General features: G+C 43.9%; 1 protein-coding gene across 1 annotated transcript; it reads left to right on the forward strand.

The window, feature by feature from the left end:
* Positions 1 to 8,005: 8,005 nt before the first annotated feature.
* Positions 8,006 to 22,530, forward strand: LOC139662203 (centriolin). The gene is made up of 5 exons (XM_071540838.1): positions 8,006 to 8,555; positions 13,908 to 14,004; positions 15,515 to 15,668; positions 16,547 to 16,689; positions 20,937 to 22,530. Coding segments are annotated over exons 1-5 (720 nt in total). The 5' UTR covers positions 8,006 to 8,231; the 3' UTR covers positions 20,939 to 22,530.
* Positions 22,531 to 24,794: the final 2,264 nt, after the last annotated feature.

Here is a 24,794-nt window from a genome sequence, read left to right on the forward strand (position 1 = left end):
TACCAAAAAAAGTACCAGGTACCAGGTAATATGGTACCTGGTACCTGGTACTTGCCCAATGGAAAACCAAAAAAGGCGAGTAGAGTCGAGTCGAGTTGAGCCGGTACCATGCGGTGGAAAAGCGGCTTATATTAGTTCATGAAGCTTCTCCACTGTCTGTTCTAAACAGCCGGTGTCTGGTCGCTCTTTCCTGGGAAAAAGTCCTCTGCCGCACAGGAAGTGATGCGTTTTTATGTTTCCGGTTTGTTTGGACTCAACAGAAGAAGAAGAACAGCAGCGATAGCCACCATGACTGAACAGACAAAGGAAATTGAAACTCAAACTGCATCAATAGAAAAAAAACAGATGAATCTCTCAGAGGAAGGCGAGACAAAACCAAAATGAAAAACAGTCCAAGATGAGAAGGGAGGATGAGCAGCATCTACATCGAGTGTCTTTATTATTATGCAAAACACCAAAGTTATGACCGCTGATCACTAAAGGTGTCCACAAAAGAAACTCATGGATTGTCACTTTAATGTTGTTGTGAAGCTCGCTGGATAAAAGCCATCAGATGTTTTGTCTCTTTCATCACAGACCAACTGCTTCATGTTTTCTGATTACATCATTCTGTGTTTGTTCCCCCTGAGCAAAACACCATCAGACTGGAACAGATCAGTTTCTGGTTCTGAACCAATGCTGCTGTCTGATGCTTTAATCCCATACTGTCAGACAGTGCAGACAGTCGGGTTTAATTTGAAGGGATTTTCTGCCCGAAATCCCTCAAATTGCCCTTAAATTAAAGCTGAGAATCTGCACTTTAACCTCATAGTCATTGCATCATTTTATAACCAAGTTACAGAGAGCTAAAACATCAAAGTGTTGTGGCTGTGTTGAAATGTAGCCAACATGCACAGCAAGAATTTAAATATGAACATTAAGAATGAAAAGACAGCCCAAGCAGACTTTATAGAAAACAGACTTACCACTCAGGGCAATTAACAAGCAGATGAAGACTGAGTCCATGTTACTGAAAGCTGTGGTGGGCCAGCTGTACTGTCCTGTGCTGTGCTGTTGTGTTGAGGAGAGAATAGCAGCCTGCAGACTGAAGCTGCTGTTGTTCACAAACCCAACAGAGCATGAAGAGGAACCTGAAGCTAACTGCCAACAACTGAACAGCTAACAGGAGAAAGTTAACAGATAACAGGCGAAAGTTAACAGATAACAGGTGAAGGTTAACAGCTAACAGGTGAAAGTTAACAGATAACAGGCGAAAGTTAACAGCTAACCGGTGAGTTAACAGCTAACAGGCGAGTTAACAGATAACAGGTGGAAGCTAACAGCCAACAGGTGATAACAGTTAACAGGTGAAAGTTAACAGAAAACAGGTGAAAGTTAACAGAAAACAGGTGAAAGTTAACAGCTAACAGGTGAGTTAACAGCTAGCAGGTGAAAGTTAACAGCGAACAGGTGAGTTAACAGCTAGCAGGTGAAAGTTAACAGCCAACAGGTGAGTTAACAGCTAACAGGAGAAAGTTAACAGCTAACAGGTGAGTTAACAGGTGAAAGTTAACAGCTAACAGGCGAGTTAACAGCTAACAGGTGAAAGTTAACAGCTAACAGGTGAATTAACAGATAACAAGTGGAAGCTAACAGCCAACAGGTGAGTTAACAGGTGAAAGTTAACAGCCAATAGCTAACAGGTGAGTTAACCGCTAACAGGTGAGTTAACAGAAAACAGGTGAAAGTTAACAGCTAACAGGTGAAAGTTAACAGATAACAGGCGAAAGTTAACAACTAACAGGTGAGTTAACAGCTAACAGGCGAGTTAACAGATAACAGGTGGAAGCTAACAGCCAACAGGTGATAACAGTTAACAGGTGAAAGTTAACAGCTAACAGGTGAGTTAACAGCTAACAGGTGAAAGTTAACAGCTAACAGGTGAGTTAACAGCTAACAGGTGAACGTTAACAGCGAACAGGTGAATTAACAGCTAACAGGAGAAAGTTAACAGCCAACAGGTGAAAGTTAACAGGTGAAAGTTAACAGCTAACAGGCGAGTTAACAGCTAACAGGTGAAAGTTAACAGCTAACAGGTGAGTTAACAGATAACAAGTGGAAGCTAACAGCCAACAGGTGAGTTAACAGGTGAAAGTTAACAGCCAATAGCTAACAGGTGAGTTAACAGCTAACAGGAGAAAGTTAACAGCTAACAGGTGAAAGTTAACAGCTAACAGGTGAGTTAACAGAAAACAGGTGAAAGTTAACAGCTAACAGGTGAAAGTTAACAGATAACAGGCGAAAGTTAACAGCTAACCGGTGAGTTAACAGCTAACAGGCGAGTTAACAGATAACAGGTGGAAGCTAACAGCCAACAGGTGATAACAGTTAACAGGTGAAAGTTAACAGCCAATAGCTAACAGGTGCGAACAGCTAACAGGTGAGTTAACAGCTAACAGGTGAGTTAACAGCTAACAAGTGAAAGTTAACAGCCAACAGGTGAAAACTAGCTAACAGGTGAAAGCTAACAGCCAATAATAGGTAATAAGTAGTACAGTAGTAATAGTAATAGTAGTAGTATTAATAGGCTGTCTATGTGTCTAAACTTTATTTATCTAAGAGGTTGTTTTTTTGTTTTGTTTTTTTTTTCCAATAAAATAAAATAAAAAATACATCAATTCTGACATTCAAAACAGTGAAGAGATGACAGAGTTTGGTCTGTTTGTAGTTAAATACTTTTGATAGATGGCAGAATAAAGAGAGCTACAGAAGTCTAAATGTGAGGAGATAAAAAACACACCAGACAAATAAGAACAGAAGTCCACAGAGAGGAGAGGACAGGACACAGCAGTGTCTCCATTACAGAAATAAATCCTTTACTGTTGACACCAGGCTCTGACGCCTTCTCTTAATCTAACAGGAAGTCTACATTTTAATGTTTAAAATAAAGGGGGAACTAACTGTGAATGTTTTCATATTAATCTCATAATGTATCTCTAACTGAATTTGAACTAGTGGTAGTTAGGTGGGCTGTGCAGGGTTCATCTCTCTGCTCTCACCACTAGAGGGCAGACTCGCTCTGTCTCATACAGGCAGGATGGGGATTCAAACTGATGTAAGATATCTGAGGACAGGGTCAAGAACACATGAATGCTTTATGAAAACAACTTTTTTTTGTTTGATTTTTGTCCGTATTTTTCCATATGATGATATGGCTGCCTGAAGATTTCAGAGTTTACCCTCCTTTGTAGTTACCACTACTTAACCTGGTCAGTCAGTCAGTCAGTCAGTTAGTTTGTGTTCCAGTCACTCCTGAATATTAGCCTAAGCAGATACAATTTATTTATTTATTTATGGTTTATTTGATAGGGACAGATACAATATACATAGACAAACTGAGAACAGCTATCCGATGCAAGTATCATAGTGTTTATAGTGTTTATATATGCTAATTTGCAACACCCGTCCCTAGAAGGGCTTTTGTGAGAATAAGAGATTAAAACAGTAAGGTAAAAAGAATGTAAGCCGAGTACAGTAAGATACAATAGAGCACAAGGTAAAAAAAAAAAAGGAAAGAAAGGAAGGAGGAAAGAAAAAAGGTAAACTCAGTACAAGATACCATAAAACACACATTTAGTAGTAACATAACTGCAAAGACTCTAGACATGAGCACAAGTTTGTTGCTGAATTAACCATGATTTGGTAACTCTCTTAAAAGCGGTGAAGTTTGCAGCAGATTTCAAGTGATTTTGCAATGTGAATATGCAGACTGCTGAGTTGGTCGGTATCTGCTCTCTGCTTGGGCAGTGTAGGATATAAACTTCATAGTGTGACTTGGTGGGGTTTAGATGTAGCTCGTAACTTAATGTCCTGAATAGAAATGGTAGTGTGTGATGTAAAATAGTGTTGTTGAGAGCAAAGTGCAGGTGGCAGCAGCAGCAGTGTAGTGGACTTGGGTCTGCTGAGTCTGGGCAGAGAGGGGAGTGTTTCTGGGATGGTGGAATACACTGTTGAGCCTTCTTGAGGTGTCGGCTACGGTGGCCCTGAGGGTCAAAACACAACGACATTTCACAAAACACAACAACATTTCACAAAACACAAGAACATTTCACAAAAAACAACGACATTTCACGAAACACAAGAACATTTCACAAAACACGACATTTCACAAAACACAAGAACATTTCACAAAACACAACGTTTCACAAAACGACATGTCACAAAACACAACGTTTCACAAAACGACATGTCACAAAACACAACGACATTTCACAAAACAACATTTCACAAAACACAACGACATTTCACAAAACAACATTTCACAAAACACAACATTTCACAAAACACAACGACATTTCACAAAACAACATTTCACAAAACACAACGACATTTCACAAAACAACATTTCACAAAACACAACGACATTTCAGAAAACACAACAACATTTCAGATTACGGAAAAGATGGGACAACACTTCTTGTTTGTGATTGGACAGAACCCAAGTCCCTGGTGACAGTTCAATGTAATTTCCTGTTTCTATTGTGTACTACTCCCAGCAGTGTCCTTGCGTTGTGTTTTCTGAAGTGTTGTGTTTTCTGAAATGTTGTTGTGTTTTGACCCTCAGGGCCACCGTAGTCATGGGCCTAATTCAACGAAACATCAGTGAAGGAGGGAGCCCGCTTGATAACCCCAATTATTTGCCTACACTCACTCACACTGAAACTAGAGTAGGTAGCTGGTGAATGTTGCCGCCTGTCTTATGGCGCTGTAGATTTATGACGGTGCATGTGCTGTCCTGACCGCACTAAGAACATTTTTTGGCAGCTGTGGTTACTGTGGCAGTAAACTACTGTGTGTTGAGTGTTGCCTCTGACCTAGAAGAGGAACCAGGAACCAGGTTACAACTGGGAGACAAACTGCTGCGTTCATGTGCCATCAGATATATCAGAAAAAATAATTTCCTACTTGGAAATTTCACATGAACGCCACTCTAACTCGGATACTGAAGTCGGAAAGTCTGAGAAAATATACCTACCCAAGTTATGATGCAATGACAACCTTTAACTTTCTCAACATAGTGGAAAAATCCGGTTTAGTGTTGGTCAACAGTAAGAAAACACTTTATGAATCTTTATGACAGGCTTTCATTTAACCAGACTAACCATCATAACTAACATTTGTTTAAATGATGTCCGTTAAGCTGCAGGACGACCATGTTTGTTTGTCTTCCAGGTTTGATTTTCTGACAGAATAGCAGCATAGCTGTTTAGCAGCCGACTTGGAAGTCCCGGATGTCGTATTTTCCTATCAGCACATGAACGCAGCAAGAGATCAGCTACTGAAATGTAAATTACTTGTAGTAGCCAGTTAGCCGAGGGGTTTTCCAACTCCACCGTGGCTGCACTGTGTGTGTTCAGGGTCGGGGTGTGTGTGTGTGTGTGTGTGTGTGTGTATATATATGTGTGTGGGTGTGTGACAAACAGCCTCCTATTCACACACTAGTTCATGTCAGAGGAGGAAGGATGTAGGGTCAGAGGTCAACTGGCTGCTGCCTTCAAGGAAAAAGTTAACCCAAAATCAACCAATGAGTCAAATCTCTTGTCAGATTTCTCTCTTCTTCGGTTGCTGAGTCTCAGTTCTGTCAAACAGATGTGAAGAAACCAAAGGTGGGGTGTGTGTGTGTGTGTGTGTGTGTGTGTGTGTGTGTGTGTGTGTGTGTGTGTGTGTGGGGGATCCAGTTTCTTGGATCAGTTCAGTGTTGATGAGCGCCTGGAGGCAGATTCCTGACCCCGCCTAACATCTGTTACTGACAAAACACCACTGTCAGGTGAACATCATCTCCAAAATGTCAGCTATTCGTGGTCTGTCAGGGGTGATGGAGGGGGGGTTGGTTTGGCAGGGTGGTGGAGGGGGCGTGGTCTGTCAGGGGTGATGGAGGGGGCGTGGTCTGTCAGGATGGTGGAGGGGGCGCGGTCTGTCAGGATGGTGGAGGGGGCGTGGTCTGTCAGGGGTGACGGAGGGGGCGTGGTCTGTCAGGGTGATGGAGGGGGCGTGGTCTGTCAGGATGGTGGAGGGGGCGCGGTCTGTCAGGATGGTGGAGGGGGCGCGGTCTGTCAGGATGGTGGAGGGGGCGTGGTCTGTCAGGGTGGTGGATGGGGCGTGGTCTGTCAGGGTGGTGGATGGGGCGTGGTCTGTCAGGGTGATGGAGGGGGCGTGGTCTGTCAGGGTGGTGGAGGGGGCGTGTCTGTCAGGGTGGTGGTGAAGGGGGCGTGGTCTGTCAGGGGTGGGGGTGGGGGGTGGGTGGTGGTGGTAGAGTGGGCGTGGTCTGTCGGGGGGGGGGGGGGGGGGGGGGGGTTTGGTAGAGTGGGCGTGGTCTGTCAGGATGGTGGAGGGGGCGTGGTCTGTGAGGTGTGGTAGAGTGGGCGTGGTCTGTCAGGGGGTGGTAGAGTGGGCGTGGTCTGTCAGGATGGTGGAGGGGGCGTGGTCTGTCAGGGGGGCGGTAGAGTGGGCGTGGTCTGTCAGGGGTGTGTGTGTGTGTGTGTGTGTGTGTGTGTGTGTGGTAGAGTGGGCGTGGTCTGTCAGGGGGGTGGAGGGGGCGTGGTCTGTCAGGTGGTGGAGGGGGCGTGGTCTGTCAGGTGGTGGAGTGGGCGTGGTCTGTCAGGGGGGGGTGGAGGGGGCGTGGTCTGTCAGGTGGTGGAGGGGGCGTGGTCTGTCAGGGTGGTGGAAGGGGCGTGGTCTTTCAGGGGGTGTTGTAGGGGGTGTTTCTGCCTGTCTCTCTACCTGTCTGTCTCTCTGCCTGCATGTCTCTCCGTTTGTCTCTCTACCTGTCTGTCTCTCCCTTTACCGTCTGTCTCTGTCTGTCTCTATCTGTCTGTCTCTCTGCCTGCCTGTCTCTCTGTTTGTCTCTCTACCTGTCTGTCTCTCTCTCTACCATCTGTCTCTCTGTCTGTCTCTCTACCTGTCTGTCTCTCTCTCTACCGTCTGTCTCTCTGTCTGTCTCTCTACCTGTCTGTCTGTCTCTCTACCTGTCTGTCTCTCTCTCTCTACCGTCTGTCTCTCTGTCTGTCTCTCTACCTGTCTGTCTCTCTGCCTGCCTGTCTCTCTGTCTCTCTCTCTCTACCTGCCTGTCTCTCTGTCTGTCTCTCTACCTGTCTCTCTCTCTGCCTGCCTGTCTCTCTGTCTCTCTCTCTCTACCTGCCTGTCTCTCTGTCTGTCTCTCTACCTGTCTCTCTCTCTGCCTGCCTGTCTCTCTGCCTGCCTGTCTCTCTTCTGCCTGTCTCTCTCTCTGCCTCTCTCTTTCTCTTCCTGTCGCTCTCTCTCTCTTCCTGTCTCTCTCTCTCTCTCTCTCTCTCTCTCTCTCTCTCTCTGCACCTGTCTCACTCTCTCTTCCTGTCTCTCAGTTTCTCAGTGTTTCTATTATTGTGTCTCTCTCTCTCTCTGAGTTTCATTTATTGCAGTGAATGTTAGGAACAGTGTTGCCAAAGCATCTACATACTTTCGCTCTCTTTTTCCACCTCTCCCTCTCCCTCTCTCACCCCCCCCCCTCTCTCTCTCTCTCTGTCCTCTCTCTCTCTCTCTCTCTCCTCTCTCTCTCCCTCTCTCTCTCTCTCTCTCTCTCTCTCTCTCTCTCTCTGGGAGTTCAGCCAGGTTCGTCTTTCCAAGGCTGACAAACAGAAACAGAAACCCACAGTTCCCGCACACACACACACACACACACACACACACACACCCTACCAGGGAAACACTGCATCACACAGGAGCGATGGAATTTTAACTTTCATTTAAGTGTAAAGTGCGTGTGTGTGTGTGTGTGTGTGTGTGTGTGTGTTACTAGTGTTTATTCATCTGATGTTGTGATTTCCCTGTTAATCACTCTGTCCTCTCCAGGCACGATAACACCGACATGGAGAAGAAGAAGAAGGAGGAGGAGGAGGAAGAGGAGGGGGGGGGTGGGTGGGTAGGGGGGCGTGGCTAAGGTTTGCTGTCCTAATGTCACCCGCCGGGGAGCCACACCCTGTTTCCTGCCCATCTGAGGTCGGAGCTGTTTGGGGGAAACTCCACTCCTGCCTGCATTCAACCTGAGCTTCACCGAGAGCAGCTGCAGCTTCACCTGCTCTGACGGATCCACCTCCGCCTTCACCTCCACCTTCATCATCCTCACCACACCGAGCGTCTACAACACCACCACCACCTCCTCCTCCTCCCTTGCTGCCTCTTCATCCTCCTCCTCCTCCTCCTCCTCCTCAGCGGCCATGACGGGCTCCAAGTCCCCGCAGACGGTGAGGAACATCGTCATCGTGGTGCTGGCGCTCTGGTCCGTCATCTCGCTCATCATCATCGTGGTGTGGGCGACCTCGCCGGACATGAAGAGCGCCAGCCAGTGCCGCGCCGAGCTGCAGGAGGCGAGGGTGAAGCTGGAGGGGGCCCGGGTGGTGTGGGCCAAGGACAAGGCGGCCCTGGAGGAGATCGTCCACGAGGAGCGGGAGGCCCGGAGCCGGCAGCGGGACCAGATCCAGGGGCTGCTGCTGCGCCTCGCCGCCGCCAACGCCTCCCTGGACGAGTGCCGGCAGGAAACCGTGAGTGACTGTGGGCTTTTTCCTCCTCTGGTCAGCCTCACCGTTCATAAGATTCAGCAAATTAATTTTCCTGAAAAGCTTTGTGAATGTGAGTCTTTATGAATAGGGGCAGTATTCCTTTTATATTCTCCGTCTCCCCAGTCTCTCCCCAGTCTCTCTCCCCTCTCTCTCTCTCTCTGGACTACCAGCATTTTTTTTTTGTCGTAGTTGTTTTTCATGGAGCAGCAGTCAGTGTGTGTGTAGGGAGGGAAGCTGCAGATTTGTCACTTGTGCTCATTCTATAAAGAACATTTCTCCACTCATATCCTTAATATTGTCGGTAGGAAAAAGTGACTGTTTGGCTTGTCCTCCTTCCCCCCCTCCCTCCCTCCCTTCTCCTTGAGGTTAGTCCTGACTCATTCCTCCTGCTCCTCCCTTCCTTCACCTCTGCTCCACTCCTCCATCCTCTCTCCCTTCTCCCTCTCTTTCTCTCTGCCTGCCTGACTTCTGTCTCTCCTCTCTGCTTTAGCTCCTCTCTCCCTCTCCCTCTTCTCTCTCTCTCTCTCTCTGCTCATCCTTTTTTCTCTGTTTTCCCTTGTAAGGAGTGTAAAAGCCTTTGGGGTCACTGGGTACAAACGTCCTGCCAGGGAAAACACAATGCTGTAGTTGTTGCTTCACGAAGGAGTTTCATTGCTTCTTGATCAGTAGTGAATTCGTCTCGTTTGTTAGCGGACACCTAACATCATAACACAGCAAAATCACTTTTAACCAGACAGATAATCTGTGTATTCTATGGCCTCTGACAGTTATTGCAACAACAGACAGGACAGGAAAGCACCAGAATTACCAAAGGTCATTTTTATCTGTGTGATTTCACAACATTTCTTTTTTTGGCACAGGCTGCACAGTCCCAAACATTGTTTTAACCCTTCAGGTTATTACATGCTCACCAGCTGCCCTTTTCAACCCTTTTCAAACTTAAAGCCATAAACAAAATCATAATCCAGATCATCCAACTTTCATTCAAAAGCACACAGTGTTTCCTTTGCTTTGTTCACACACACACACACACACACACACACACACATCAGCTCAGGTTTCAGAGTCTCTCTCTCTCCGGCCGCTCGGAGGCTTTTCCTCCTGCGACGATCCAAAAGTTTTCTGTTGTTGTTTGTTTGGTGGAGCTTCGCTTCCCTCCGTCCTGCCAGCGATCGATGACCTTTTCAACTTTTCCTTCCCCCCTGCTATGAACTAGGACTTGCACAACCATGCCAGTTGCAGGATGAACATGTAGGAGGAGGCAGAGGAGGCGGAGGAGGCTTAGTTTCGTTTATTAAGATCCACATTAGCTACAGCGTTGCAGCAGCTATTCTTCCTGGGGTTCACAAAACAGACTTTACATAGTGACAATGCAGCTATTACACTTACATCATAACACATAACATTACCTTATAGACAGGACAAAGACTGGGGCACACACACAGACAAGACAAGCTCCTGACAATTCAATAATCAGAATACATGAAATTAGTCTGTTTCACTCCAGTTTCCCGGTCCACAGACTCAGACCCTCCAGCCACAAGACACATCAACACAATCAAACTCATATTTGTATTTTATTCAAAACTTAGCCAAACTAGTTTCTACATCTTTTCAACGTCTCTTGTCAAAAGATGCTGTTTTACTAAAATTGTAAATCGAATTTTACTGTTTTCCTGTGATATGTCTAGGGAGTAAATTCCATTCATGCATAGCTCGGTACATGACCGTTTGTTTCATTGTGTTTGTCCTTGCTTTCGATATAATTTCCTCCTATAGCATGTCTGGTAGAGTAGTCGTGTCTGTCTAAACTGAGAGATACATTCTTATACAAAATAAACAGAGTTTTTGTAAGAGAGATATATCTGATAAATACAAGAAATGAATAGAGTAATCTGTTATTAACAAATAAGATAGACAATTATGCATTGCAACAACATTGGAGACAGTGTAGGAGGGAGGGGGGGGGCAGGCTGGCGTCACTCAGCCTCGGCCTCTTTGGTTTCCTCTGTACATGTCAGCTGAGCAGCGACAGTCAGCAGGAAGAATCACAGCAGAGGGTTTTACATAAGAGCGGTCAGAAAGAGCAGACAGCCATGCAAATACAGGCAGATCAAACTGATCGCTCCGTCCAGAAGAGCCGGGGGCGGAGCTCAGGCTCACGCTTCCTGGAAAAAAAAAGACATCACAACCTGTTCACTTCAAGTGTTTAAAACCATCCGGGGAGACGCAGGTAAAGTTTAAAGTGTTGAGTGGAAGTCTGGTTGGGTTTTGTATAGCTGGGAAATCCTAAATGGCTTCAGAATAAAACAGAGCGAAGACGTTTGTTTGGACTTTCCCTGGCCGCTCGTCTGCGGATGGGTCTAAGTTTAAAAGCTGCGTTGGATGAAAGGAATGTTTTTAAAAGCCGTTCTCAGCGCAGAGTCGACGGCCGGCGCTCGCCTGCTTTCAATCACCGCCTCAAATATGTGATAGCAGGGAGGCAGCGCCTGGCATGGCTTGGCATGGCTTGGCACGGCTTGACCGAGGTTTCCTTAAAGTGGAAGAGCAGGTTAAGGATTCACATGTGGCTCATGAGTGTCAGCTGGCTTTGGTCTCTCCATAGCTTAGGGCAGTGGTTCCTCAACGTGGGGGCCGGGCGACCACCAGGGGTCCTTGAGGGGGTTCCAGGGGGTCCCCAGCAAATTGATGAATTGTTAAACTTCACCATTATTTAGTTGACGAGAAGTTAAAACAATTAGAGAATGTAGAAGAATGACTGTTTTGGTCATAGTTTCACTGTTATCTCTCTACCTACAATACAGACGGTCATGGAGTCCTGGACAAATTCTCAGATTTGGGTCTGAGACACAAAATGTCATTAAATGGGGGTCCGTGGCCCCGATGTGGACTAAATTAGGGGTCCTTGATATGGAAAAGTTTGAGAATTACTGGCTCAGGGTAAACAAGTCCACATGTTACTTGCTAGTTTTTACTTTTAAAATGAAGAGAAAAGATCAAACAGAAATCACCAGAAATGTATCTGGAAGTCAAATCTGAAAAAAATCCCATCATGCAGCATTAGGACCAAAGTTCCTCTGAGCTCATACTTTGGGTGACCTGCGATTAATGATTTATCACACTGACCAAATAATATATAGTCAGTCCTTACCACTAATAATTTATCATATTGACTGAATAATTAATATCTAATCAGTCATCAGTCCATGCTCAACTTGTCCCCAGAAATGTAGTTGATGTGTATCAGCAGGTCTGGATGTTTCGGTCTTAAATGCTGGCAGCTGCAGGGACTTTACTGTAAGTTGGGGTTTAATGGACTGATGTCACTGCCTGTGCAGGAAGTCTGTAAACATCCAGAAAAGGTTTTGTGACGCACACTTCTGCTTTTCTGCCCCAGAGGAGCTTCTGCAGGTGAAGTGCATCCTGACAGGCGTCCTCCCCGTCACAGACCGCTTCTTCAACCCTTTAACAGTCTGAGCTGAGCAGAGCTGAAAAAAAACAATCTGTGTATCATCAACCTCCTTCATCTCTCTGAGCGTGAGGTGTCATATCTCCGTTCAGCAGCCTCACTATCCAGATCACAACTCAAAGATCAGGGCAAGAAACAGGAATTTGTAGAACAGAGAACAGACTTTGAATAATAAGAATATTACAAAAAGTATGAAAATCTTAGCGCCACAGCTCCCGAAAACATGTGTGAGCGTTGAACCCGGGACAGAAGTCAGCATGAAGGGACGGTGTTTGAGAGGAAGAGGAGGGTGATGATGAAGATAAAGTAGAGGTTATAAAACCATATGGGTAACACTTTACAATAAGAGTACATTAATTAAGGGTTAGTTAATGCATACCTTAATTAACAGTCAACTAATGTGTCTGGTAATCATTTACTAATGGTGTTCATGTTAACTAAGGTATTAATTTATACATTATTTAATAGTCATCTTTATAAACTATTAAATAATGTATAAATTAATACCTTTGTTAACATGAACACCATTCGTAAATGATTACCAGACACATTAGTTAACTGTTAATTAAGCGTTAGTTAATGCTTATTAAGCATTAAGTAACCCTTAATTAATGTACTCTTATTGTAAAGTGTTACCACAATAGGTAAGGTCTTGAAAAGATTGTTGGAAAAAATGATAAAGCAACTGTTTTACCATAAACAGACATCTCTAGACTTCTACAGTAAACATCAAAATGAAAGAAAAATGTCGGTTGGTGTTGATGAGAATTTGAAGTAAACACACAGCTGCTCCGTTCATAATGAATATGAGACTGATGAAGCAGGAACCAGATGATCTTTATGCTTGGAAACTTTATTACATTCAAAACAGGAAACGTCGCTTTATCTCTGCTCATTCATCTTCAGTACGGCGACGGTCTCCTTATCTATCTGCCGATCAGAGCGAGTCTCCATGGCAACGTGCACCGCTGTGACATCACAGCTTCTGCTGATGAAGGAAGCGGCCACAGCGGTCCGAGAACGAGACGACTCCAGTTCCTGTAACTTTACCTAACATGGTGGACTTGTCTGTCTCTTCTTCTGTGGTGTTCATACCAGTTAAGAACACATGAAGAAATGGCTGAATATGAGCATCAGTCCAGACTTCATTTTGTTCTGCTAGGCTTTCCGTCTCCTTCTACCCATAATCCCTTGTGTTTCGGGGTGGTTTCCTGTAGCTGGTTGGATTAATGAACCGCACCTCAGTTCTCTTGTTAGAGGACTGAGACTCTCTGTGCCGTTATTTGGTGCCACCAGAGGTCAAAGGTCATCGTTCTCACCTAAACTTACCTTTAAACTTAAAGTCAAAAATGTGAACCAGAATCAGAACCACTTTAATCTGCTAGTCCAGTAAATATCCAGGAATTAGTCTGGTGACAGTCCAGACTGACGCTCATGGTGCAGGACAGTCCGGACTCTGATATTCTAAAGCAGTGGTTCTCAACGTGGGGTCCGGGGACCACCAGGGGTCCTTGAGGGGGTTCCAGGGGGTCCCCAGCAAATTGACGAATTGTTAAACTTCAGCATTATTTCATAACACAATTAGAGAATGTAGAAGAATGTTTTGATCATAGTTTCTCTGTTATCTCTCTACCTACAATACAGACAGTCTTGGTATTTTGGATAAAATCATATCTGACAATACAAATATTCTCAGATTTGGGTCTGAGAGACAAAATCTCATCAAATGCGGGGTCCGTGGCTCTAATGTGGACTAAATTAGGGGTCCCTGATATGAAAAAGGTTGAGAGTCACCGTTCTAAAGTCTTGCTGGTTCCGTGTTTCTCGTGTGCTGAAGCTGTGTGTGTCCGCTGTGTGTTCCTCAGGTGGTTCTGTGGGGGAACGTCACGGTGCTGGAGCAGCAGGTCGAGCTGCACAGGCAGACGGAGGCCAACCTCACCGCGCACATCGCCCTGCAGCGAGGTAGGAAAATGTCCGTCACACAGCCGGAGCTCCGGAGCCCGCCGCTGGTGAACTCCCTGCCATGAAAGGAGACTTTCTCAGCCGCGGTATTCTTAGCTGCATTTTCCCCTGTAACCATAGCGACCTCTGAGTCAGAGTAAATAAATACATGCGATTGGTGGGTTATTGCTGCTTTTAAAAAAAAAAAAATGACTTGACACTCTGTTCTGGTTCTCTGCTGAGAGAGAGAGAGAGAGAGAGAGAGAGAGATGACTGATGACTGCTGATGGCTGTAAAAGCTATTTGTTTATCAGCTCTCCAAAAGTTGACACATGATTATAATGCAGCGGCTCCTGGAAACATTTAGCAATTACAATTCAGGCATTTTGCTGACGCTCCCATCCAGAGTGAGCAGCAGTAGAGAAAGTTGGCATGTGGGGTTTCCTTAATGAGAGCAGGCTGGTAAAGGCCAAGTGCCAGGGATTACAGCGCTACGCTAAGAGCCGAGAGGGAGAGCGAGGTATTTCCAGTGTAGGGACCGATCTCCACATCTAATCAACACTTAATATGGTCAAAGTTTGAATAAAATCATAACAAACGAGCTGAGGCCGAAGCGGTAGGGCCCGGCGGATAGGAAGCAGAGCTCTTAAGGAGAAACACTTTGCTAACGGTGATTTCCTGAACTGGAACGGTCGGGGGGGGGGGGAAATGATGAATTCCTGCATAAAGGCGATATGAAAATGGCATTGTGTGAAGAGGGAGCCGCCCGCCGCGATAAGCATCAGGCCGGCCGCTCCTCCATCAGCGCTGCATGGGAACACGCCGGGCTGGAACAAGTGACTCTCCTCAACAACAACACACTGAGCCAACACACTGCAGCCCAGCAGCCGGGGGGGGGGGGGGGGGACAAGCCAACATACGTGACACTCCTCAGCCGGCATGCCAGGCGATTCCCAAAATAGTTCAGATGACGGCAAGGAGCGGCGAGATAAGCCCCGCCCCGCCCCGCCTGGACCTTACCTTATAAGTTCAAATCCCACCACACTCTATTTCTGACCAAAACCGATAGAAGATCCATGACAACTGTCCGTGGAGTCCTGACTCTAATGCCACAGCTGTTCTATTCTATTCTGTTCTATTCTATTCTATTCTATGCATAAGTCTAGTACTTATCCATAGAATAGAATAGAATAGAATAGAATAGAATAGATGGTTTGAGAGAGTGGAGCCTTGAAACCTCACCAGATTTGTGTTTTGATTTCTCAGAAATACACAGGAAGTTATACTTAGTGCAAATCCTTAAGTGTGTTGGTATGTGCATGCGTGTGTGTGTGTGTGTGTGTGTGTGTGTGTGTGTAGAAGTGTAAGATGAGCGTGTGTGTGGTTTCCTGTATCGTCACATCGCTGCACCTCCTCCTCCTCCTCCTCCTCCTCCTCCTCCTCCTCCAGTCATGAAGTCCGAACCCTGAAGCTTCTTCTTCTTCTTCTTCTTCTTCTCCTCTGTTCTGTTTCTGGTTCTCCTCTGATCCAGATCACATCGAGGTTCTGCAGCAGAACATGACTCAGGCGTTCCACCAGACCCAGTCGTGCTTCAGCCTGAACGCGGCGGCCGAGAGCCAGATGCAGGCCGCCCAGAGCCAGACCAAAGCCTGCCAGTCCAGCAAGCAGTATCTGGAGAAGCAGCTGTGAGTGCCGGTCCGCGTCTAAAGAAACATTCCACCTAGTTTTTTTAACATGGAGGTTATTTCGCGTTTTACTGCCATGAAAACCAGAATACACAGGGTGTCCGCGGGGTCTTAAAAAGTATTAATAAATCAATTTAGCGAAAATTAAGGCCCTTAAAAAGTATTAAAAAGTCTTAAAAGGTATTATATTTTGTCGCTATTTTTTCAGTGTGAATAGCCTATTCGTCCAAAGAGTTTGTGTGCTAAAAGTTTGCGTGAATTTGTTTATTTTGCTCCTCGCAACAAACTACAACAAACGACAACCGGAAACAGTAATGCATAACCCGGAAGTTAAGGCCAATTTGGGATTCTTCTGTGTCGGCTGTCACTAAGTGGAAAGTACTATGGAAAGTGAATGGGAAAGAGAGCAAAGACCACAGAGATTTTTGTTAATAACCGTGTGTGTGTGTGTGTGTGTGTGTGTGTGTGTGTGTGTGTGTGTGTGTGTGTGTGAGCGTGTTACTGTTATTACTTTTAATAAACCTTGCCTTTGGGTTAGTCGCTCAATTTATTCTCTTGAGCTTTGTTCCCTCCCGGCCGATCTGAATTCTGTTGTATTGATCCAGTGATCCATGGAAGTCATCGCAAACTAAGACTGTTTAGTTTTGCGATCTCAAAATCAATGTATAGTAAATGTAAGTTAAAGGTGTGTTGTCAATGTAACCGGTTACAGCTCGAAGTGGCGTTGAGGTCTTAAAATATATTGAAAAGGTCTTAAAAAAGGTCTTAAAAGGTATTGAATTTAACTTCAGGATTCCTGCACATACCCTGATATAACCCGGTCCAGCTGCTGTTCCAGGACTGATGTTGTTGTTGTTGTTGTTTGTGTCCGGCTCCAGGCTGAAGTGTAAGGTGGTGGACCAGCAGGCGTCTGACCAGCAGGCGTCCGACCAGCAGACCGAGGGAAACGGCGCCGCGCCTCACGCCGGCGTCCCGGCCCTGCTGCTGCTGCTGCTCTGCACCGGCCTGCGCCTCATCACCTGTGAGTACGAGGCGCCGTTTGTTCTGAACTGACCGGTTTGTTCCACCGGCCGACAGGAAGAACAATCCTACAACCTGCTGTCACACCCAAACACATCACTCCTGGCACTGCAGTTTGAAGTTACACTGATTTCTCGACCCTCAAACATTCCTTTAGGATTTGGAATCAAGTCTTTATCGCTGTTAGTTTCATAATTTGGGCTACAGCGATAATCATCTAATAGTGGAAATCCCAAATCCAGATCACCACCAAAATCGAATCAGCTGAACCTCGACTCAAGGCCGATCTGTCCACCAGATTTCACGAAAGTCTGTACGTTTTTGAAATATGGTGCCGACTGACAGGTGAAAACAGAACAGTAAAGTCTGCAGCAGCTGTTTCCAACCATGAAGCTCCAACAGTCCAACAGTCCAGCTGCCTCCACTGCAGCAGCTCAGCTCTCTGGTTAAACTCCTTCAGCCTGACAGGAGGAGCAGGTCAGTGTCATGAGCTGCTGAAGTGTTTGGCTGGACTGTCGGTCTGTCGGTTCGTGGTCTAGATCAGGGGTTCTCAACCTTTCTGGCTTGTGATCCCCGCGGCCTGCAGGCTGCAGATTTTCCCTTTTCAGGTTGTTTCATTTAGTAAGTAAGTAAGTAAGATTTTATTTATATAGCACCTTTTTAAAACAAAGTTACAAAGTGCTTCACAGGATACAGAAATACAAAAATATTGTATCATATCATAGTAACATACATATACAGCAATATACAAAAAGATAAATTACAGCCCCTTTACAGGGAAGGCAAGTCGGTAAAGATGGGTTTTGAGAAGTTTTTTGAAGCCGTTTACAGATTCAGCTGATCTAACAGAGGGGGGGGGGGCAGGTCCAGAGGGACGGGGCCCTAACGGCAAAAGCGCAATCACCCTTGGATTTGCGGAGGGAGCGGGGTGTAAATAAGAGACCTTGGTCGGATGATCTGAGTGGTTTAGAGGTGGAATACGGATGCAAAAGTTCGGAAATGTATGAAGGGGCGAGACCATGTAGAGCCTTGTATGTGATGAGTAGTATCTTGAAATCTATTCCATACTTTACGGGGAGCCAGTGAAGGGATGCGGGGATTGGTGTAATGTGGGATCTACAGTTGGTTTTGGTTAGCAGCCTGGCTGCAGCGTTTTGCACGAGTTGCAGGCGGGACAGGGACACAGAGAGGCTGAAAACTATTCAGTATTTCACAAGAAAAAAAAAAGCAAAAATGAGAAAAATAGACATGATAATAAATCTGTGTAGTAGATACAATATGTTTTTCCTATCCCATAAATCATCTCATGACCCCCCAAAATTATCTTGCGACCTCCTGGGGTGTCCCGACCCCCAGGTTGAGAACCACTGGTCTAGAAGAAGAACATGACAGTAAGTTGCACTCTGTAATCTGTCAGTGAAGATCTTTAATTCTTTCTTATGAATTATTTGCTGTATTCTTTTCCTCCAGCCCCTCTGACAGCTGTGATGACTCGCTGCATGATTTGTCTTGTTCCTTGTTTAAAGGATAACACCAGAGTAATGTTATTATTCTCTTATCATCATTAATGCCTGTGAAGAGTCTAAACCCGGCGATGTGTTTCCAGTCAGAAGCTCCTGCTGTGTGTTCTGCTGGTTCTTTCTAACATGACGTTATCAGTCACCATCCTGTCAAGTCATTCTGTTCTGCAGAATTGAAAGTGAACAGATTGCTGCTCCAGACAGACTTCCACTCTGTTTAAGTTTCGTTTCCCACAGACACCGGAAGAGCGTAACACGTGCAGTGATGCAAAGAGTGAAAATAATAATAATAATAATAACTAGTCCATACCTGGGGATGCGCGCGCCACAGCTCCACGCAGACTTGCATAAACAACGTAAATTTGGGAAAATTGAAAAATCAGCTTTGTCAGTCCCTGCCTATGCCGATGCTCAGTGCCCATGTGCAGTTTCAGATTGATCGGCCAAACCACTGAGGAGCAAAATGGATGCAGACAGACAGACAGATGGACAGAGTTTTCCTCATTTTATAGTAGGATAATAATGATAATAATAATAACTTTATTTGTATAGCACTTTTCTAAAAACAATGTTTACAAAGTGCTTTACATACAATAAAACCCAAAAGCAGTGATGTGAAACTACCACAATGAATGATAGACAAATAAAAATAAATTTAAAAAATATATATATAATAGAAAATAGGAATAAAAGGTAATATATGATGTAAACAGGTACAACTAAAAACACAAAAAACAAACAGAGATACAATTAAAAACAGATCGAACTTTACATTAAAGTGTGCGCCGAAAAAAAATTATAAAAAATAGGAATAAAAGGTAATACAAGAGATAAACAGGTACAACTAAAAAAAAACAAACAAACAGAGATACAATTAAAAACAGATGGAACTTTAAATAAAAGTGTGTGCGGAAACACAAATCAGCCCCATTGAACTCATCCATTAGTTGTAGAGTCTTGTTAAGAACAAATCACTGTAACACTTTCTATGAAGCCAATGTCTATAATACATTATAATCATACTTATAACACATTATAATACCATCATAATGCATTATAAGTATAGTTATAATCATGCATATACAGTTATAATGTTTTATAATATTATAAACACATTACTTCCAATCTGTTATAAAGCTTTTTCATTACCACTTAAATGAAAAAGCTTTATAACAGATTATGAGTAATGTTATAAAACATTATAACTGTCTATGCATGATTATAACTATACTTATAATGCATTATGATGGCATTATAATGTGTTTTAAGTATGATTATAATGTATTATAGACACGGGAAATGACAACAGCCATGTCATTTTAAAAAGATGGATGATGTTGGTCAGTGCAGCAGTTTGTCTCTTCACTGTTTTTAATGTATTGCTGAGGACAGTGGGAGTTCAACCTGCAGTAGGGCTGAACGATTTTGAAAAAACATCTAATTGTGATTATTTTGACTGATATTGCAATTGCGATATGATTTGCGATATCAGAGGGAATGATAATTTTTACATCATTATTCTCATTTTCATTGAAAAACGTATTAAAATGATTATGGTGTGATTTTTGCGGGGATCTGTACCAAACAAAGATGTTTTCTTAAGTCTGTAGAATATGATGTGTAGGCCAGGACATCTCTGCAGCACCACAATATTTACTTTAAAATGGTATTTTGACACATTTCACCTTTAACAAATATTGTGCCTCCTGCGATTTGAAAATTGCAGTAGGCCATATTGCGATTTCGATTTTGATTAATTGTTCAGCCCTAACCTGCAGCAGAACAGACAGCAGGAGCTTCAGACTGGAAAAACATCGCTGAGTTAGACTCTTCGTTAATGGAGACGGGACAGAAATAAAACGACACCGATGTTATCCTTTAATCTCTGCTGCAATTCCCCCATGAGGCTGATTTATCTAATCTGGGGCCAGTTGCATAAGGATAGACCTGGTCTTAGACTTAAATGTGACTTTAAGTCAAACTTGCTATAGACATTTATATTTCCAGAAAACAAAAGGGACTGGAGCACACTGATAGATTCACAGCCTTTAACTGTGCAAACAGACTAACATTTTGACACTGCTGTGTCTTCATCAGAGTCGAACACAGCAGTGTCGAAACGTTCGTCTGTCTGCACAATCAAAGGCTGTGAATCTATCAGTGAGCTCCAGTCCCTTTTGTTTTCTGGAAGTTTGCCGTCCTCAAGCTGAGAAGCACCTGATTCAGCCGCTTTTTGCTGGTAGATGCTTGGAGAACCCTGTTTCAACTACACATTTATATTTACCTGTTCCTACTACTTCTTGGTTGTTGTAGATCTCTAATGTGTTGTTTCTGTCTCTAAAGACTCTCTCTCTTCTTCAGGCTCTTTCCAAAAACCAAAGATTTGGCATCTTGTATGAAACAGCTTCAGTATTCAAACTTCCCACTCTGACAGTTAGGCCGACTCGTTGCCATAACAACAAAGTTCTTAACTCAAGATTAGCCGGGGGGAAGGTGGCTAACATTCCTACCTCAAAATAAGTCAGTCATAATATTGAAGTAACAGACAGTCTTAATTAGCCGAGTCCAACCTGAGAATCTAAGACCAGTCTAAGGCTTAGACTAGTCTTAAACTAGCTTTATGCAGCTGGCCCCAGATCTAGACTTTTACAGCCTTCACTCCAGATAATGTGCAGTTGCAGTGTGTAATGCAGAGTGTGTGTGTGTGTGTGTGTGTGTGTGTGTGCAGGAGCGAGGCGAGGCGCCGGTCAGCTGGAGGGTGAACGCCGTCCGGGACGCCGCCGGCCCCCGGACCCACATGGACCCACATGGACCCACATGGACAATATGACTGCTGTACAAACTTCCTGTCTACAGACAAACGAAGAAAACGGAGACGGAGACTTCTTCTTCTTCTTCTTCTTCTTCGTCGTCTTCTTCTTCTATCTTTCATCTGTGTCTCGTTGTAGTCTGAATGATTGGAGTCAAAAAAATTGCTTTAACATGGAACAGGTATTTTCTTACATTTTTAAAGAGCTTTGCCACTGTGCCTTTTTCTAAAGCTTCGCAGAGAGAAACAGCTTCGTCCTGTCTGCTGGGTTCACACCCAAACAACACACACACACACACACACACACACACACACACACACACTCTTTCATGTGGTTTTTTGTTGTTGTTTTGGGTTTTTTTTTTGCGGAAATGTATCAAAGAGTTTCCTGCCAAAAGGTGAGCGATGTGCAATCGTACGTGTTCAGAAGCTCAATATGAAATATCATATCAACGAGTGTGTGTCTGGATTTGGCCGCTGTTCCGTTAGCTTCCATTTTAGCGTTGCTTTTTGTGCCAGAACCGCTGCTGCTTAGCGCCTAGAGACATTAGAGGAGGAACTTCCCTCCACTTAGACAGCAGTTTGACTTTAGAGGCTTTTATGTAACGGTGCTGTTCAGAGTAAAGTGTCCGGCTGTCGAGCGTCGAAACCCAAACAGAGCTGAAATATGAAAGCGGAGCGCCGTTCATCAGAGTAATAAAACACGAGGAGCAGCTTCCTCTGTGCCGATCCGGTTCACATATCCGGTCCGAGCCACCAAAAGGTTAAAGGTCAAACTCGAGGGTTCAGCATCAGACGGCCTGCTGGGTAATAATCCACGGTGCAGTTACGCTGCGTTCAAAGTCATACGAGGTTTACTGTAAATACGAGCTGCCGACTGGGGAAAAGCGACCCAGCGGGATGAACGGGATTTATCTGCAGCTCTGGTTTCTCCCACCGGGCGTCACGAATTTCAGAAGTGAGTCGAAACACTGCAGCCATATCCACAGACAATAAAAATATAAATTATGGGATATTTTCACAGTAATACAATCAAGTCTGCTTGAAAAAAACGACTTGGTTTATGGTTGATTTTAAATTGATAAACAAAAATGATTTGGGTTTTGGCCGTTCTGACAGTTAAACAGGGTGAACGCTTCCAAGTTGAAGCAACGAGACTCTTGCTGTTCTTACACTTTTCCCCATGTGACCTGAACGCAACACGATGCTGCGTTCAGGTCACATGTGAACAGTGTGGGGGCTTGGCAGCGTTCACATGTTCAACCCGGTTTGAATCCATCAGACTCCATGATTGTAGGGTAACACTTTACAATAAGGCTCACTAAGTTAAAGGTTAGTTAATGCTTAATAAGGGTTAGTTAATGCTTAGTTAATGCTTAATAAGGGTTAGTTAATGCATAATTAATGCTTAATAAGGGTTAGTTGATGCTTAATAAGGGTTAGTTAATGCTTAGTTAATTCTTAATAAGGGTTAGTTAATGCTTAATAAGCATTAACTAACGCTTAATTAACAGTTAACTAATGTGTAATTTACTAATGTGTTAATGTTAACTAAGGTATTAATTTATACATTATTTAATAGTTTATAAAGATGACTATTACATAATGTATAAATTAATACCTTAGTTAACATGAACACCATTAGTAAATGATTACCAGACACATTAGTTAACTGTTAATTAAGGATTAGTTAATGTTTATTAAGCATTAATTAACCCTTAACTAACTTTACCCTTATTGTAAAGTGTTAGCGATTGTAGTTTTCTGGAGACTTTGGTTTCTCCTGATCAGCTCCTGATGAACTGAAACATGAAATCTGTTTTACCACAAACCAAAAATCCAGACAGGAGTTAAGAGTAAAAAAAATGACTGCTGATCATTTCATTGTTTTATTTGAAATGAATCAGTCTTTCCCACACCGGGCCGCAGCTGCTTCCTGTCGGTGGCGTCAGAGGAGTCCGAGCTGCCGGTTGTGTTCGCCGTCTCTCTGTAGCGCTCGCACCGGCCTCCATTTTGTTTTTCAACTTGGTTTGAACTGAAGGCTGAACACATGAACCGGTGGAGACACAGAGTTTCAACTTCAAACCTTTTAGAAAATATATTGGGAATACATAGCACAATGTTTAAGTCAGATTGGATGTATTTATTTTTTGAACCTTGTGTTTTATGTGTATTATTTTTTACCGTGGCCCTCGCTGTCACACGCTCTGTTAAATCTTGAGAAGCAGCTTCACTTTTCCACTGCCAGAGTCTGACAGGACGAACGAGCTGAACGATGAAATAAAGTGTGATGATTGGACGACAGCGGTGTGAGTTCATTCAGGAGGAGGGAGGACTTGTGTTTCAGTGAAAGAATGGGAATGAGTTTGTTTCCCTTCAGCCAAAAGCAGAGGAGACGGCGCCCCCAAGTGGTGAAACTACAAAACTTCTCCAAGACATCTGTCACACTTCAAATGAGACCAGAGGAAAACTTTTTGATTCCTGTGGGAAACTGGGCTGATACAGCAGCAAATGGTAATATGATACAGCAGAGGAGTGACCAAGTCAACTTTGATCGAGTCCCAAGTCAGTCTCAAGTCTTGAGGCACAAGTCTCAAGTCAAGTCCCAAGTCTAAATGTAGATTAGATTTGGGACTTGGGACAAGATTAGTCAAGTCAGAACAAATCAAGAGTCCAGTATCAATTTAATATCTTAAAGAAAACTAAATATCTAGGACTTTTCAATGCAATATGGTTTTAATAGGATAAAAACTCGGTAAGAGCATCATGAGTTTGATTTCTAGAATCAGTTTCAACTTCAATAAATTCAATCATTCCATACAAATTCAGAAAACAGAATTTAAATTCAGTCGTCCGCTGGAACAAATCTCATCACTTTCAATCTAAGTCATTTACACAAACACAAGATCTCAAGTCAAGACTTTAGAAACCTTTTCAAGTCATCAGAGTAAAAGTCAGAGTCAAGTCCCAAGTCACCAGAACCCAAGTCAAGTCGAGTCTCAAGCAATTAAAACTGTGACCCGAGTCCCACCTCTGCGATACAGGAAAGAAAAATAGAATATGAATAAGAATGGAGTAAATGGGGTATTAAACATAATGCAACACTGGAACACATCAAGTAAAAATACATATTTACATAAATACTTCCTCACACTTCCCCAGATGAGCCTCAGTGTTTGGCTGCAGAACACCAACACACACACACACACTCACACCTGATCTGGGGTCAGTGGACAACACATGAATGACATCTGCTGTTGTTAAAATTTTCTCCATTAGAGCGATCAGCTTAGAGTGATTTGCGCAGGTTTACAGGGTTAAGTGGAAATTAATGGAAAAGTTATTGTCTCCCTGAATTTTACATTACATTAGAATGTAAGGAGTCAAGATTAAGGTTTAAGGTGCTTTTGATGGGGTCTCCTCCATTAATAACTCCCTTAATTAAATGTAAGGGGATTTTGCATGAACTGAGGGGTGACTTGATGTAAATGCGAGGTTGTTTTAAGGGATTAGTGGTTCGTGGAGTATGTGGACCAGGTTTCATGACTGTCAGACTTACAGTGTGGGAGTTATGGCCTCCCAAGTAAAACCTTTAGTCATAGCACCACCATGTGGCCGATCAGGGACATGACTCTTGAATAAAAAGGCAGCCAACATCTGGATCATGTCCCATCTGACAGGAGGAGGAGGAATAAAAACCAGCAGAAACACAACAAGGTTTCAGCTCTCCATTTATAAAACACGGGCCCAAACAGTTTCATTTATATTTTCTTGTAA

The sequence above is a fragment of the Centroberyx affinis genome, unplaced genomic scaffold (genome assembly GCF_046629955.1).
Source record: "Centroberyx affinis isolate AG114_WGS23_722 - 3 ecotype Tasmania unplaced genomic scaffold, CSIRO-AGI_Caff_v1 ptg003732l_1, whole genome shotgun sequence".
NCBI classification, from domain to species: domain Eukaryota; kingdom Metazoa; phylum Chordata; class Actinopteri; order Beryciformes; family Berycidae; genus Centroberyx; species Centroberyx affinis.